This window comes from Colobus angolensis, unplaced genomic scaffold (assembly GCF_000951035.1).
Source record: "Colobus angolensis palliatus isolate OR3802 unplaced genomic scaffold, Cang.pa_1.0 Scaffold38, whole genome shotgun sequence".
Taxonomy (NCBI): domain Eukaryota; kingdom Metazoa; phylum Chordata; class Mammalia; order Primates; family Cercopithecidae; genus Colobus; species Colobus angolensis.
The window spans coordinates 8,684,165-8,697,066 of NW_012117154.1; the positions used below are offsets into that span (position 1 = coordinate 8,684,165).

The window sequence follows — 12,902 nt, forward strand, 5'->3', positions numbered from 1 at the left end:
GGAGCTGCCGCCCGAAGTGGAGATGTGACGACCAAACATTCCTGGTTCTTGGACAAAAATGTGACCCTGGTCAAGTATCATTTCCCTGTTTTCAGTTTTCTCATCTGAAAAATGTGCTTGGGGCTCCCAGAAGGGAGAGAGCTGTGTAAACACCCAGCCCCCGGGCCGAGGAGGATGTGCCCCTGCCTCAGGGCTGCCTGCGCCTCCGTGCGGGGCTCTGGGCCAGGGGCTCTGGGCCGAGAAGGCCCATCTGCTCTCAGCCCTGAGAGCCTCCTGTCGCTGGAAGTCCCCGTCCCTCCTCGGATGCGGCTAGGAAGCAGTGCCTCCTGACCCTGGTGGAGCTCTGGGAATGGGCCCTATTTTAGACAGGCTTTAGATTCATAGAAAAATGGCAGAGGTGGTACCGAGAGTCCATGGAGCTCCGGCATCCCCGCTTGCTGTTCCTCTGACATGAGTGTCGTGCATTTGTCACATAAGGAACCAGCATCAAAAGAGAAATAGTGAGCTGTCAGTAAGTAATAGTTACCTAAAGCCCATACCTTAGGTTTCCTTCATTTTTCCCTAACGACCCCTTTCTGCCTCAGGATCCGTCCAGGATCCCAGGTGACAGTCAGACGTCACGGCTCCTAGGCCCCTCTTGGCTGTGAGTTTCTTAGACTCCTCTTGGTTTTGGTGACCTTGACTGTTGTGAGGAAGTTGTCCCTCAGCTGAGATCTGTCTGATGTTTTTCTCATGGTACAGGAAGGGACTGAGTGTGGGGGTGAAGCCCCCAGAGGTGGAGGCCCACTGTCACTCCACTGTATTGGGCACACCCTGTCTCCGTGACTGACCACTGTGAGGCTGAGCTGACCCCTGCTGGGTTGAGGCCCCCCCCACCATGCTGTCCCCTTTGGAAGGAAGTCACTCTGCAGCCTTGGCTTGGGGTGGGGGTTGTGCTCCACCTCCTGGAAGACAGAGCAGTGACAAAGATTGTTTGGAATTCTGCTGGGAAAGGAGCTTTGTCCGTCCTCCCCGTATATATATATCGGTCATGCCTTGGTGTTGGTCTGGACAGATGGATGTTTAGTTTACACTTGAGGTTGTCTTCCAGCACTACTTGATTTTGGTGCTGAAACTATTCCAGCATTGGCCGCTGGGAGTTCTTGCAGTTGCCTCCGGCTCCCTTTGGCCCCGTTGAGGTGGGGATCATGTTTTTAGCTCTTTTCCACTCCCCAGCACCAACAGGTGCCCCAGGTGTGTCTTGGACATCTCCTGCCAGTCCTGCTGTTTCTCTAGGGAGCTCTGACCCTGGTATTGCAGGAGGCGTGAGACCCTGGGATCTGGGGCTCGGCGTGCCTGGGCGGCGGGCCATGTCTCTGGGAACTGCATGTAGGTCCCAGCAGGCAGGTCTGTGCCCCACTGACCACCACTCATGGACTCTGCTGTGCTCTGGGCTTGAGGGGTCAGCAGGCGAGCACCAGTGGCCTGGGAGGCTGGAGGGTGGACAGCCCTTCCTTCCCAGCCTGGAGCCCTGTCTCCCGCTTCTCCCCTTCCCACCTAGCGGGGAGAATGTCTGGCTTGGGCTGGCAGAGCCGTCCTTGTGGAACCCAAGCTTTGGGTCCTTGCCCCACGGCCCCTCCCAACCCTCAGTCCCCTCAATCCCCTGTCCTGGCCCCCTGCCCTGAGGGCCTCATGCTCCTGAGGTGCAGGGTGCAGAGCTGGAATCTCAGAGGCCAGGGCAGGGCCCGTATTTGGGGATCACGTCGCTCCTGGCTGGGAAGCAGACATCGAGCGACACTTGACCCCAGTGACCCCCCAAGCTCTGGACCTCGGCCTCCTGTGTGCGCTTTGTGGGCAATTGTCAGGAGGGGGGTGGTGGTGACGTCACTGCTCCTGCCTGGAGGGAGTGCCGTGGGGACTGGCGAGGGTCCACACTGGGCAGAGCTGGGCTCGAATTCCTCCACGGCTTCCTGCTGTTAGGCCTCTCGGAGTTGCGTCACTGCCGGTGCTGCCCTGCGGGTCACCTTGGCCCGTGACGGTGACTGCCCAGCACTCTGTTCCCAGGACCCTGAACTCGGGAAACCCCACTGGGAGGCTGTGCGTCCCGCCTGGGAGGATGGGGTGTGGGACGTGTGGGTGGGGGGTGGTCCCTGCAGTGAGGAGAAGGAGGTGCTGCACCTGGCCCTGTGGGCACTGCAGCCACCCTGGGTGCAGCTCCTCTGCTTTGCGACCTTGGGAGGCATTGGTCCTGCCCCCACTGCTATTTCATCTCTTAAAGTGAGGGTGCAGCTCCGGGCCCAAGGTTTCCCCAACCAGGAAGGCTGCCCTGGGCCCGAGCTCAGGTCTCCTGATGCCAGCACGTGACTGCCTCCACTGAGGGCTCTGCCCTGGCACCAGGGGTGCGCCTAGAGGAGGGGGCCCCACGCTGACGGCTTCTGCAAGGGCGGGGACCCAGGACAGCTCTGGGTAGTCGCTGAGGGAGCTGCTCCTCAGGGGTGGACTCAGGGAGGGGTCAGCCGGCCAGAGGGGCAGAGCTTCTGCGTGGGGCAAGGCTGGCCCAGGAAAGGCCATGGGGAGATGTCTTCAGCCCTGGCAGAGCCCCTGGAATGAATGGAGCTGTGGTTTTGAGCGGGCGGAGGGGACGGGAGACGCGAGGGGCTGTCATCTGCCGGTGTGAGCAGGAAGGGGTGGGGACTGAGTCCTTCCCCCAAGTCAGCACAGAGCCAGGGTTAAAAGAAAGCGGACGCTGAGGGCTATTTTGGGCAGACACAAAATGTCTGTCATTCATATTTTAAGAGATCCATGAATAAAAGATCAAGTCTCCTGGCCTGAGGACTCCGCGGCTCCACCTTCCTGCTGTCCTCTGGGTCTCGCCTCACTGTGTGGACGGCAGGTCTGGGAAGGCACCTGGTGTGGCCCTGAAGGTTTTCTCTTCCTTTCAAGGCCCAGGTCGCTGTCCCATCTGAACATTCGGCCAGGTGGGCAGCTGCCTTGGCCGGCTGACCACAGGGAGTGCAGGTGAGCTCCCAGAGATTCCCACGGTTACCTGAGGGTGAGAATTTCCGCGGGGAGCCAGAGCCTGCCTGGGGTGGACGTCAGAGATGAGAGTGTCCTGGCCCGCCTGTGCCCTGAGTCAAGGCCCAGCTTGGTGGTTTGGAGATCCCAGGACTAAAGGGAATAACCTGCAGCACTCAGGAAACCTCCTCAGTTCCTCCACCTGTCCATGGGGGACCGCAGCGCTCACTGGTACCCCCTCCCCACAGGTGCAGGCAGGGCAGAATCTACAGGAGGTCCACGCCCCTGTCCCCAACTTCAGTCATCAGGAGGGCAGGTGCAGCTCCCCACTGTAGAAAAGCATGCGCCTTCTTCTAGAGAGAGGACGTGGGGACGTATAGACATGGTTGGGTGACTCAGTCTTCCTGGGAAGTGGCGTGTGCTTCGGGAGTGGGACGGGCTCTGCCTGCCAGGGTCATTTGGCCCGAAGCGTGAGGTGTCTGTGCAGCCTGCCCTGGCCAGGCAGGTGGGGTGGAGCTGCTGTGTGTTGTGAGACGTGTTCCTGACTGACCACTCCCTCCGTGCCCCACGGAGCCAGGAGGAGCTGCAGGAGTCACCAGGTTCCCTGCGCAGCAGCTTGGGGCCGGCGGTCACAGGACTGTCAGGCAGTTGTACTGCTTGTCCGGGTCCAGCCTCCACGGCCACAGTGCAGCATGGAACTTGTGGTTCTGCAGCGGTTTGGTCACCTCCGGCCACCACGATGTCTGCTCCAGGAAGGGAGGAGCCAACCTCTGCCCTCGGGAAGGTATTCAGGGGATGCTGGATGTTGACTAACATGGCTTCTCTGTGTCCACAGCAGGGAGAGGGAGAGCAACAAGCCCCAGCCCTCAGAGCTCAGCCGGATGAGCACGGCCCAGAGACAGCAGCTTCTGTGAGTGTCCCCACCCCGCCCACCTCCCCGGGAGTTCAGCTCCTCAGTGCCCACCTCCCCACCCACCTCACCGCCCACCTCCCGGGAGTTCAGCTCCTCAGTGCCCCCACCCCGCCCACTCTCTCCAGGGGTTCAGCTCCTCAGTGCCCACCTCCCCACCCACCTCACCGCCCACCTCCCGGGAGTTCAGCTCCTCAGTGCCCCCACCCCGCCCACTCTCTCCAGGGGTTCAGCTCCTGTGTGCCCCCATTCTGCCCTCTCCAGGGGTCCTGAGTGCCTTCGGCCTGCCCTCTCAGGGGTTCAGTGGCTGAGAACCCCGCCCCCGTCCCCCCCAGTCCCCTCCACACCGCTCCACCAGCTCCTGCCTATCCACTCCAGGGAGGCTCTGCAGTGCAGTCAGGTCCTGTGGCCCTGGGGCAAGGCCCACCTCCCAGGAAGGCTTCCAAGGGGAGTCATGGATCTAAAATGATGGGCGGACGCAGCCCCCTCTCCGCCCCTCCCCTCCCCTGGCTGGTTGAAATCCGGATGGTCATGTTTGGTTCTGTGGCTGGGCACTGCGGCCCCCAGTTAGCAGGGCTAGGACACTGTGATTTGCAGAAACTTGTACTCAGTGGTCCTCTTGGGTACAAAAATCTGCAGACCACGCTCTCTTGCCTCTTTGTAGACTCAGCTCCAGTTTCCACTGAGGGACATTTTACGCCCTTATAAGATGGTTTTAGTTAAGCTACTGGAGTGATTTTTTTCTTTGTTTTTGAAATGACTTTGCTAAGATATTTCTCAGTAGGGAACATTCCATGTCAGTTTCTGCTGCGGCCCACTGTGCCCTTCCCGTGTAGAATCTGAAGTCTGTTTCGTGAGTACGGTTGTGTTTAGCAGCCGGTGTCGAGTGGTAGCTCCAAAGAGTTCTTTATGGTCTTGGCTTTTCTTCAGGGGCACCAATTACGCATTTACTGCATCTCTCTGATCTGTCTTCCGTCTCGTGTCCTCTAATCCATTTTTACTCTAGACACTTTGTCGTGTCTAGAGTGAAGTATAGATAGTATAGGAAACTGTCTTTTTGGGTTTTTTAAGTGTTTTTGTGTTTATTTTTAGAGACAGCTCCTTGCTCTGTGGCCCAGGCTGGAGTGCGGAGGTGTGATCAAGGCCCACTGAAGCCTCCGCCTCCTGGGCTGCAGTGATCCTCCTGCCTCGGCCTCCTCAGGAGCGGGGTCTTCCTGTAGATCTTTATGTTTGTCCTCTTTGGTTTCTGCTTCTCTGTTTATGAACTGAGTTCTTCCCAGGTCAGTCTTGTCTGGAGACAGTTTGGAAACGGCAGAGCCCTCTCCATGTGGCCATCCTCCTGCCTGGCCTCCCTGTCCGCCTCTCCCCAGGGTACAGCCTGGTCCAGGGAGCCCTCCCTGCCTGGACAGGGCGACGGGTTTTCCTCTCGCAGACTCTCTGTGGCCCGCACCCCTTGGTGCCCCCACGTCCTTGGGGTCGCTGCATTTCGAAGCAGCTCAGCTTAACAGGTCTCCTGGTTTCATGAGAGATTGAGTTTGGTTTCTTGTTGCTTCTGAGAGGAGAGCGGGAGGCCCCTTGTTCACTCCGTGTTCTGTGTCCGTGGTGCTTTCTAGCATGTGTGGACAGGGCTCAGATGTTTGAGTGGCTTTGGATCCTTCAATCCCAAGATCCCAGTGGGAAGCAAGAGTGGCCCCTCCCTGGGTCCTGCTCCCCTGGGGGCTCCGTGTTGGACGTGAGCCTTGGAGCTCCTGGGGCTGGTGGTCTGTGCCCCACGGCTGTTCCCATGTGTACCAAACCAAGGAAAGGGCTGTTCTCTCAGGTGGGAGGGCCCGTCTATGAGTCTCTGTTTATGGTTGTCCAGGATGGCACCTGGAGGCCTGGCCCAGCATGGGAGTCACACAGTGCCAGGGGCTCTGAGCCCGTGTCCCATACCGTGTCCAAACTTGGACGCAGGCCCAGGCTCCCCCTGCAACCCCTCCCCGTGCAGCTTCGCTTCCAAGCGTCACTGTCACGGCTCCTTTCCTCCCCAGCTCTGACCCAGGCCTCTGCCCGATGGACCGTAGTGCTAAGAACCTGGCCTGGGCCTGCCCTGGGCTCAGCTCTTCATTTGCCCCCGGTGGGGCCTTGTTGGGTCCTGGTAGCCTCAGAGCTCACTAGTGATGTCCAGGCTGTGACTGAGGCATTTCACCCTGACTTTACGGGGAGCGTCCCAGCTGCCATGCTGGGGCCAGGGTGGCAGTGGCAGGAGGAGGTGGTGGTCAGTGACTAGCAGAGCCCTGACTGCCTCCTGCTGTGGAGATGGCCCCAGCCCCGCTATCCTCGGTGGCTCTGGTGTGTGGGCAGCCTGCCCAGGCGGTCATCCAGTGGGGTGTGAAGGAGCCTTGTTAGTTGCCCCCGAGGCTTCTGTGCCTGAGATGGGACCCATGTCACCTTTGTGTTCCACAGGGCACCTCTCTGGGATGCCGGCAGCTGCTCTGGGTTTAGAGCAGGAGCTGAGTGGCCGCCGGGCTGGGTGGCGGCTGGGGTGAGCTGGTGCTGTGCTGGGTCGTCGCCGTGGCACCCATCTGGGGCTGCCGTGCCCCCCTCTGCTGCAGGCCTGTGCCAGCTCAGGCTCTCCGGCTCTCGACTCTCCTTCATGTGCGTCTATTTTGGTCGCCCGTGGAGGGAGTCGTCTCTTATGTAAGGTGTGGTCTGCAGGGCTTGTGAGTTGCCGCCCCGTTTCTCAGCCTTCGCAGCAGCCGTATCAGCCCCAGACTTGCTGCCGGGGCCGGGTGACACTTCCACGGCACACCCCACAGTGGGCACTGCCAGGGCTCTGGGACGCATGTGGCCCTGCGGGCCCGGGGCAGCCTCTCCCCTCCTGCTGGAAGTTTCCAAGGCCCCGACATTCAGTGCAGTGGTGGCCCCAGACCTCTGCCATTCATTCTGGTGTCCGACGTGCCTGAATGTTGAGGGGCTGAGCTGTGCTGGATCCTGGGGGTACTGAGGGGCCTGGGGGTTCCTGCCTGCTGATCTGTGGTTTCCATTCTTTCAGTGAGGAAGAAAGGACCCGGTTTCGGGAGCTGCTGGCCAGTCCGGCCTACAGAGCCAGACCCCTGGTGGCCATCGGGCAGACGCTGGCCCGGCAGATGCAGCTGGAAGGTGGCGGCCAGCTCTGACCAGGGCAGTGGGCGTGCCCCAACTCCTCAGGACACACGTGTGGGCCAGGTAGAGAGCGCCAGCCCCTCGAGGACCATGATCTGAGCCTGGTGGACGCCCTTCCCTCTGGTCGGTTGTGGGACTCAATAAAGGGCTCTGTGAACTTCCCCTGCACCCCCAGGGCTGTTCCCATGAGCTGTTCCCTGATTCACAGGGCTGGGCCCACCCTGGGACAGCTGCCCCTGTTCTGCTCAGGACAACAAGCCACATCCCTCCGCTGGCGGCCGCAGCCCCCACACCGAGTCAGGGCGGGCTGTGCACAGGGTTTGTGGGGACTGTAGTTGTGGAGGCCCTAAATCCGTCCCTGAACAGGCACCGGTGCCCCCAAGATAGCCTCCTGGCTGTGTTGGGAAGGAATTGTGCCTGGGTGTGGCCCCAGCTGTGCCACCAGCTACCCTGATTTGCTTCAGCCTTGGTTCCTGCTGCGGCCCTGGTGGGATCCAGGAACCCTGAGGCCTGCAGGGGCTGCTGTGGGGGCTGGCTTGGGGCCCTCCCCACCCGGGGGTCTGTTTCCCTTCCAGTCTCCCTTGCCACCCTCAGTGACCAGGGACACAGATGGCCCTGGCAAGGCCCCAGCCTGCTCCTCGCCCGTTGTATGCACCCCCTGGGCTGTGCCCCCTAACCCCAACCGTTGCCCCTGCCCTTCCCCACTGCTCCAAACCCAGGCGCCCACTGCCTTGCTCTGGGGGTGGAGAGCAGAGGACCCTTCTGCAGGGAGGAGATGCGGAGTGGGCCCCGCCCTGAAGCTCTTGCTGACCCAGAAGCAGGAGAGGGCCTCCTTTGTTGCTGGAAGCCCTGGTATTTGAGGGTTTGTTGGACTGTGAATCAGTGACTGATCAGTTCTTGTTTTCAGGGTGTGGAAAGCAAGGGGGTGGTGCGTCCCCAGGCCTCTGAGGCCCAGCTGGGCTCCCCCTGCCCCTGCTCCCCCCACCCCAGTGCTCTGCGGGACCTCGCTGGCCCGTGTCCTGCAGCAGAGCTGGGCAGGCTGGGCGTGGTGGTGCACCCCACTCGGGGTGTCTGGGAACTACAGAGCAGGACCACTCTCAGCTCCCAGGCAGGGGCCCAGCACCCTTAGCCTTTCCAGGCTGCCTGGGATGGGGGTAGTCCCAGGGGCTCCACGGCCTTCTGGCTCCAGGGCACGTGGGTGGCCCCTGTGTTCACGGCCCCTCTTGTCGTGAGCGCCCGTGGTCCAACCTCCCCTGGCCCTGCCGCCTGCTCAGGGTTCAGAGCCCCAGCAGCCCCACCAAGGCTTCCTGGCGAGTGGGTGGCCGAGACGCCTTGGAGCCTGCATCCCTTCTGTTCAGTGTCCTGGCCCTTCCCTGACACGAGCAGACACGGCATCCAGAGACAGCCTGGACACCCTCCAAGGCCTCGATGATGGGACAGACGGGCGTACAGGAGCCACACGCAGCAGATCCCACACTCCCTCGGGTGGGGCCGGCTTGGCTGCCCAGCCCCAGCTCCTTAGAGAATGGACTTCTCGCTTCAGAGGAGCTGGTCACAGACCAGTGCTTGCAACAAAACCGTTTCTGTGGTAGAGCGAGTGTTGGGAACAACGTCTGTGGGATGCACGCAGGGCAGCGTGGTGGGGAGGCGGGCAGGGGGCGGCTTCTACTTTCTCCAACATCCTCATCCCACGGTCTGGGTTTCTGGTGAAAAACCTGGCCGGGCACAGTGACATACACCTGCAGTCCCAGCACTTTGGGAGGCCAAGGCAGGTGTATCACTTGAGGCCAGTAGTTCAAGACCAGCCAACATAGTGAGACCCCATCTTGACAAAAAAAATACAAAAAGTAGCCAGGTGTGGTGGTGCGTGCCTGTAGTTCTAGCTACTGGGGAGGCTGAGGTGGGAGGATTGCTTGAGCCTAGGAAGCCATGGCTATAGTGAGCCAAGATTGCGCCACGGCACTCCAGCCTGGGTGACAGAGCAATCCTGTCTCTAAAAAATAAAAATTTAAAAACCTTCTTGCTTCCTGGTTTTGAAATTGCTCCTGTCTGGTTGTGGCTCGCAGCCCCTCTTCTAGGGATCCTTGCAGGCTCAGGGGCCTCTAACTCCTCCCTGGGCGAGCAGTCCCTGGCGGTGCCTGAGAGTCGCGTGGAGGAGGGCACTGTGGAAGGACAGCGACGGGCAGGAGTGGCAGCAGGTGTCCCATCGGCTGAGATGGACGCAGATTGTCCCAGGAAAGTAGCCCTTGATAGTATTCGCGGGAGTGCCACCCCAGCATTCTTTGCAGGCGCAGAGAGCCCGACCCTCAGCCATGGCAGCAGCTGGGAAGGGGTCGTCCCGTGACAGAAGAGTGTCCAAGTGTGCGGTTCACCGTGGCTGTCAGCTGAGTTCTCCCGGCCACCATTGGGAGGGAGGCTCGAGGCAGAGGACGGGGCATGTGCGTTCTCTGGACAGACACCTGGGGTGGAGCCGCTGCATCAGCAGGTCGGAGAGGATGACTGTAGGAGCTTCAGGAGAAGGAACATGAATCCCCTAGTCATCGGTTTAAACAAGTTCTACAGTTGACTGGGCTTTCATGCCTTTTAGACCCTGGGCCCCTTGGTGCATTTTTCCGAGTTAAAGGGTTAACAGCAGGTCAAAGCCTCCTGGGGCCTAGAGGTGCCTGATGCTGGCCTGCATGACCCTTGGAGAAGCTCTGGGCTGGGATGGTGGACACCGGGCTCGAGGCCCACAGACCTGGCCTGGGCACATCCTGGGTGCCTCAGCCCCAGACCCAGTGTTGGCATATGGGGGGCTGCAGGGCACAGTGGGAGACAGGAGAGGCAGTGGGAGGAGCCCCCCCCCCCAGCCAGTCCCGCAGGAAGGGCAGTGTCTGGTTGCAGGGGGTGTGGGGTGTTGGCCAAAGGAACAGCAAACACGAGGCCCAGAGTGAAGGACTCCTGGCTGGGACAGCAGCAGGCCCTGGGGGGGTCACCCTCCCTCAGCCCGGGGCAGGCCTGGGTCTTCCTTCTAGGTGCCCGGGATCTCCTTTGTCCCTGGCTGTCCTCAGTCCGCAGTCCTCAGCCCCGGGCAGGCCCAGGTCCTCCTTCCAAGCACCTAGGGTCTCCTTTGTCCCTGGCCGCCCTCAGTCTGCACTTAGTGTGGCCCCTCCAAGGGGGGCTGAGGAAACCACCTCGCACCACCCACCAGGCTTCTGCAAGGCCCACACCCAGCAGCTGTTGGATCCGTCTTTCGCCAAGAAAGCCCCTGGCCCTCCTCCCCTTCCTCTCGGGCCCCTCACTGAGTAAGCAATCCCTGTTCCCAGGAGCTGTGTGTCCGTCACCAGCTGCCGCCCTGGTCCTCATGCAAGCAGGGACCGTCCCCACCGCTCCGGGCCAGGCCCCACACACCCTGGCCAGCCTCGCCGGCTGAGCGGTTCCTTTCCTGGAGCTGCCGTGACAAACTGGCGCACAGTGGGGGCGTCAGACAGCAGCACATTGTCTGTGTCCCGGAGGCCGGTGGTCTGCACTCACGGTGCCGAGAGCTGCGCTCCCTCAGGCTGCAGGGCAGGGTCCTCTTTGCCTGTCCGGCCGCTGGTGATTACTTGTGTTTCTGATTCCAGACACTTCCTCCTGGTGCCACAAATGCCAGCAGCCCTTGGCGTCCTGGCTTGTGGCCATGTCGCTCCCGTCCCTGTGTCTGTGACGTCCTATGAGGACACCAGCCACGTTGGGCTAGGGCCCTCTCTACTCCAATGTGGCCTTATCTTGACTGGTTCCAAAGACTCTGAGGTTCTGGGGGACATGAGTTTTGGGAAATCTCCCATCTAGGGGGTGGACTAAACCCTCGGGCACCAGAGTTTTAGATGCCCCTGCTGCAGGTGGGAGGGGGCCTGCAGCTGGAGCTGAGCACCGTGGGCGTGGTGGGGGCTGCAGAGGCGGTGTGGGCCTCATGGCCAGAATCTGGGGCCTGGGTGGCCGTAGGGTGGCTGCTGATGGTCACGAGTGGGCTGAGGCTGGGATGTGACAATGAGGGAAGGAAGGTGGAGGCTGTTCAGGGCCCTTGGGGGCATCCACGCCGGCTCCCCTTGCCCAGCCGGACCTCTGGCCCCTTCTCAGGGTCTGATCTCCTAGTTCAAACAGAAGCACCCGGCCCCTCCCTTTCTTTGTCCGCACCCTCCTGGCCTGGCCACGATGCTCCTGGACACTTTGGGGCCCTGATTTTCCTTCTTTCCTCGTCGGAAGGAAAGCTCCTGAGAGCAGGGTCTTTGCTCTGTGCGGTGTGGTCAGCACCAGGACTGTGCACAGATGAGTGTCACCGAACGAATGGGAGGCAGGAGACAGCTGGGCCTGGACGGGCCCTGCACACAGAGCCGACTCCAGCGTGCGGGTAGACCTCTCCCTGAACTGTCCATCTCAGCCTGCCCATTCCACCTTCCCCTGTGGGGAAGAGCGATGGGGTCCACCCGGATCACCCCAGACGTGTGGGTTGGCTCAGCTCCCGGCAAGGGCTGTGTTCCATGCGGCATTGCTGTGGGAGGCGGCGGGACCCCGTGCTGGCCCTGAGGGCTGGCTTGCGTTCGGGTCCTTTGCTCCACGGCCCGGATCGCTGGGCTCTGAGGGCGTCCCACACGAGGAATTTGTCTAGATGAGGCCTGCACCTGGCTTGTCCAGGCCCCACAGCGCCCTTGCGCCAGCCTGTGTTTGTCCATGAAGGTTACATCAGGTCTTCGATCTTCGTCTTGCATGGGGAGGGAGGGCGGTGGCTGGGGCCGCATCGGGCAGAGGCAAGGCACAGCCGCGGCCCCCAAGCTGGTGAGTCAGGGTTCTGTGCTGCTTGGAAGCCAAGTGTTGTACAAACACCAGGCGTGTTGCTTCTGGAATGTTCCCTGTGTGGCGATAAAGCCAGTGACGGCAGCCACGGTCATTGCTCCGAGACACTGGTGGGGGCTGGCTGCCGCCCAGGCCTTGTCTGCCTGCAGCCCCTGGCAGCCCCTCCAGCCTGGTGGGTTCTCAGCTGCCGCCGTGACCAGGGTTTTCCAGGGGCGCTACTATCAGCGAGTGCTTCCAGGATGCCGGGGTGGCTGCTGGCAGGCGGGGAGGCAGGATGCTGGTCTTGCCTCTTTCCCCTTTGAAGTTGCCGTCCCGGGGCTTCCATGCCAGGTCCTGGCTCCTGGCGCTGAGACCCTCGGGTCTGTACGGAAAGCTCCGTTTTTTTAAAGTCAAACAGACCCAATTAAAGTGTTTTTTCCAGAGATGTTAAAATAATGTGGGCCAGGATGATAATGCCAGGCCTCTTCCTGGATTGTTTCAGTCTTCCTGAAGATTAAGGAGTTTTCATTTAAAAGTTTTTGGTGGGGTATTACTTAGAGAAAACCGGTGATGACATGTTTTCTGATTCCAAATACTTCTTCCCGGTGACACAGATGCAGAGGCGTCTGGGGCCTCAGAGTCCCTGCAAGGCCATGGAGCAGAGGCCTCATCTCCCGGCCACTTAGGACAAAAGGCCCTGGAGCCCTGAGTGGGGAAACTGAGGCCTGAGAGGAGAGAGCCTCCCTCCCCAGCCAGCCAGGTGATGGGCGCTGACATTCAGGAGCACGGAGCTTCCAGCTGTCCCCTCCATTCTCAAGGTCAGCATCCACCCCAGACCCCGTCTTACTTGCTGAACCTCCCACCGTGCTCCGGTCTGTGTGAGGGGGACTGTGGCACACACTCCGGTGTCCTGGGAGGAGTGGCTCCCCAGGCGTCATGGGGCCGGAGGCAGGGTCCGAGACAGGATCTGTTTTCCATTTGAGCCCCTCCCTCCCGAACTCAAGTTCAGGGGTGGGATTCGCACACTCACACCCCCCTTCACACACCCCACACATCCCCCCAC

At 61.0% G+C, this 12,902-nt stretch overlaps 1 protein-coding gene across 1 annotated transcript in view; it reads left to right on the forward strand.

Annotated features, from left to right (window-relative positions):
- FAM207A (family with sequence similarity 207, member A) overlaps nucleotides 1-7,249 on the forward strand; it is a 33,569-nt gene extending 26,320 nt beyond the window's left edge. The window contains exons 5-6 of the mRNA XM_011954237.1: nucleotides 3,830-3,904; nucleotides 6,939-7,249. Of these exons, the coding sequence (XP_011809627.1) occupies nucleotides 3,830-3,904; nucleotides 6,939-7,062 (199 nt within the window). The 3' untranslated portion in view covers nucleotides 7,063-7,249. The remainder of the gene's footprint in view (nucleotides 1-3,829; nucleotides 3,905-6,938) is intronic.
- The last annotated feature ends 5,653 nt before the right edge of the window (nucleotides 7,250-12,902 follow it).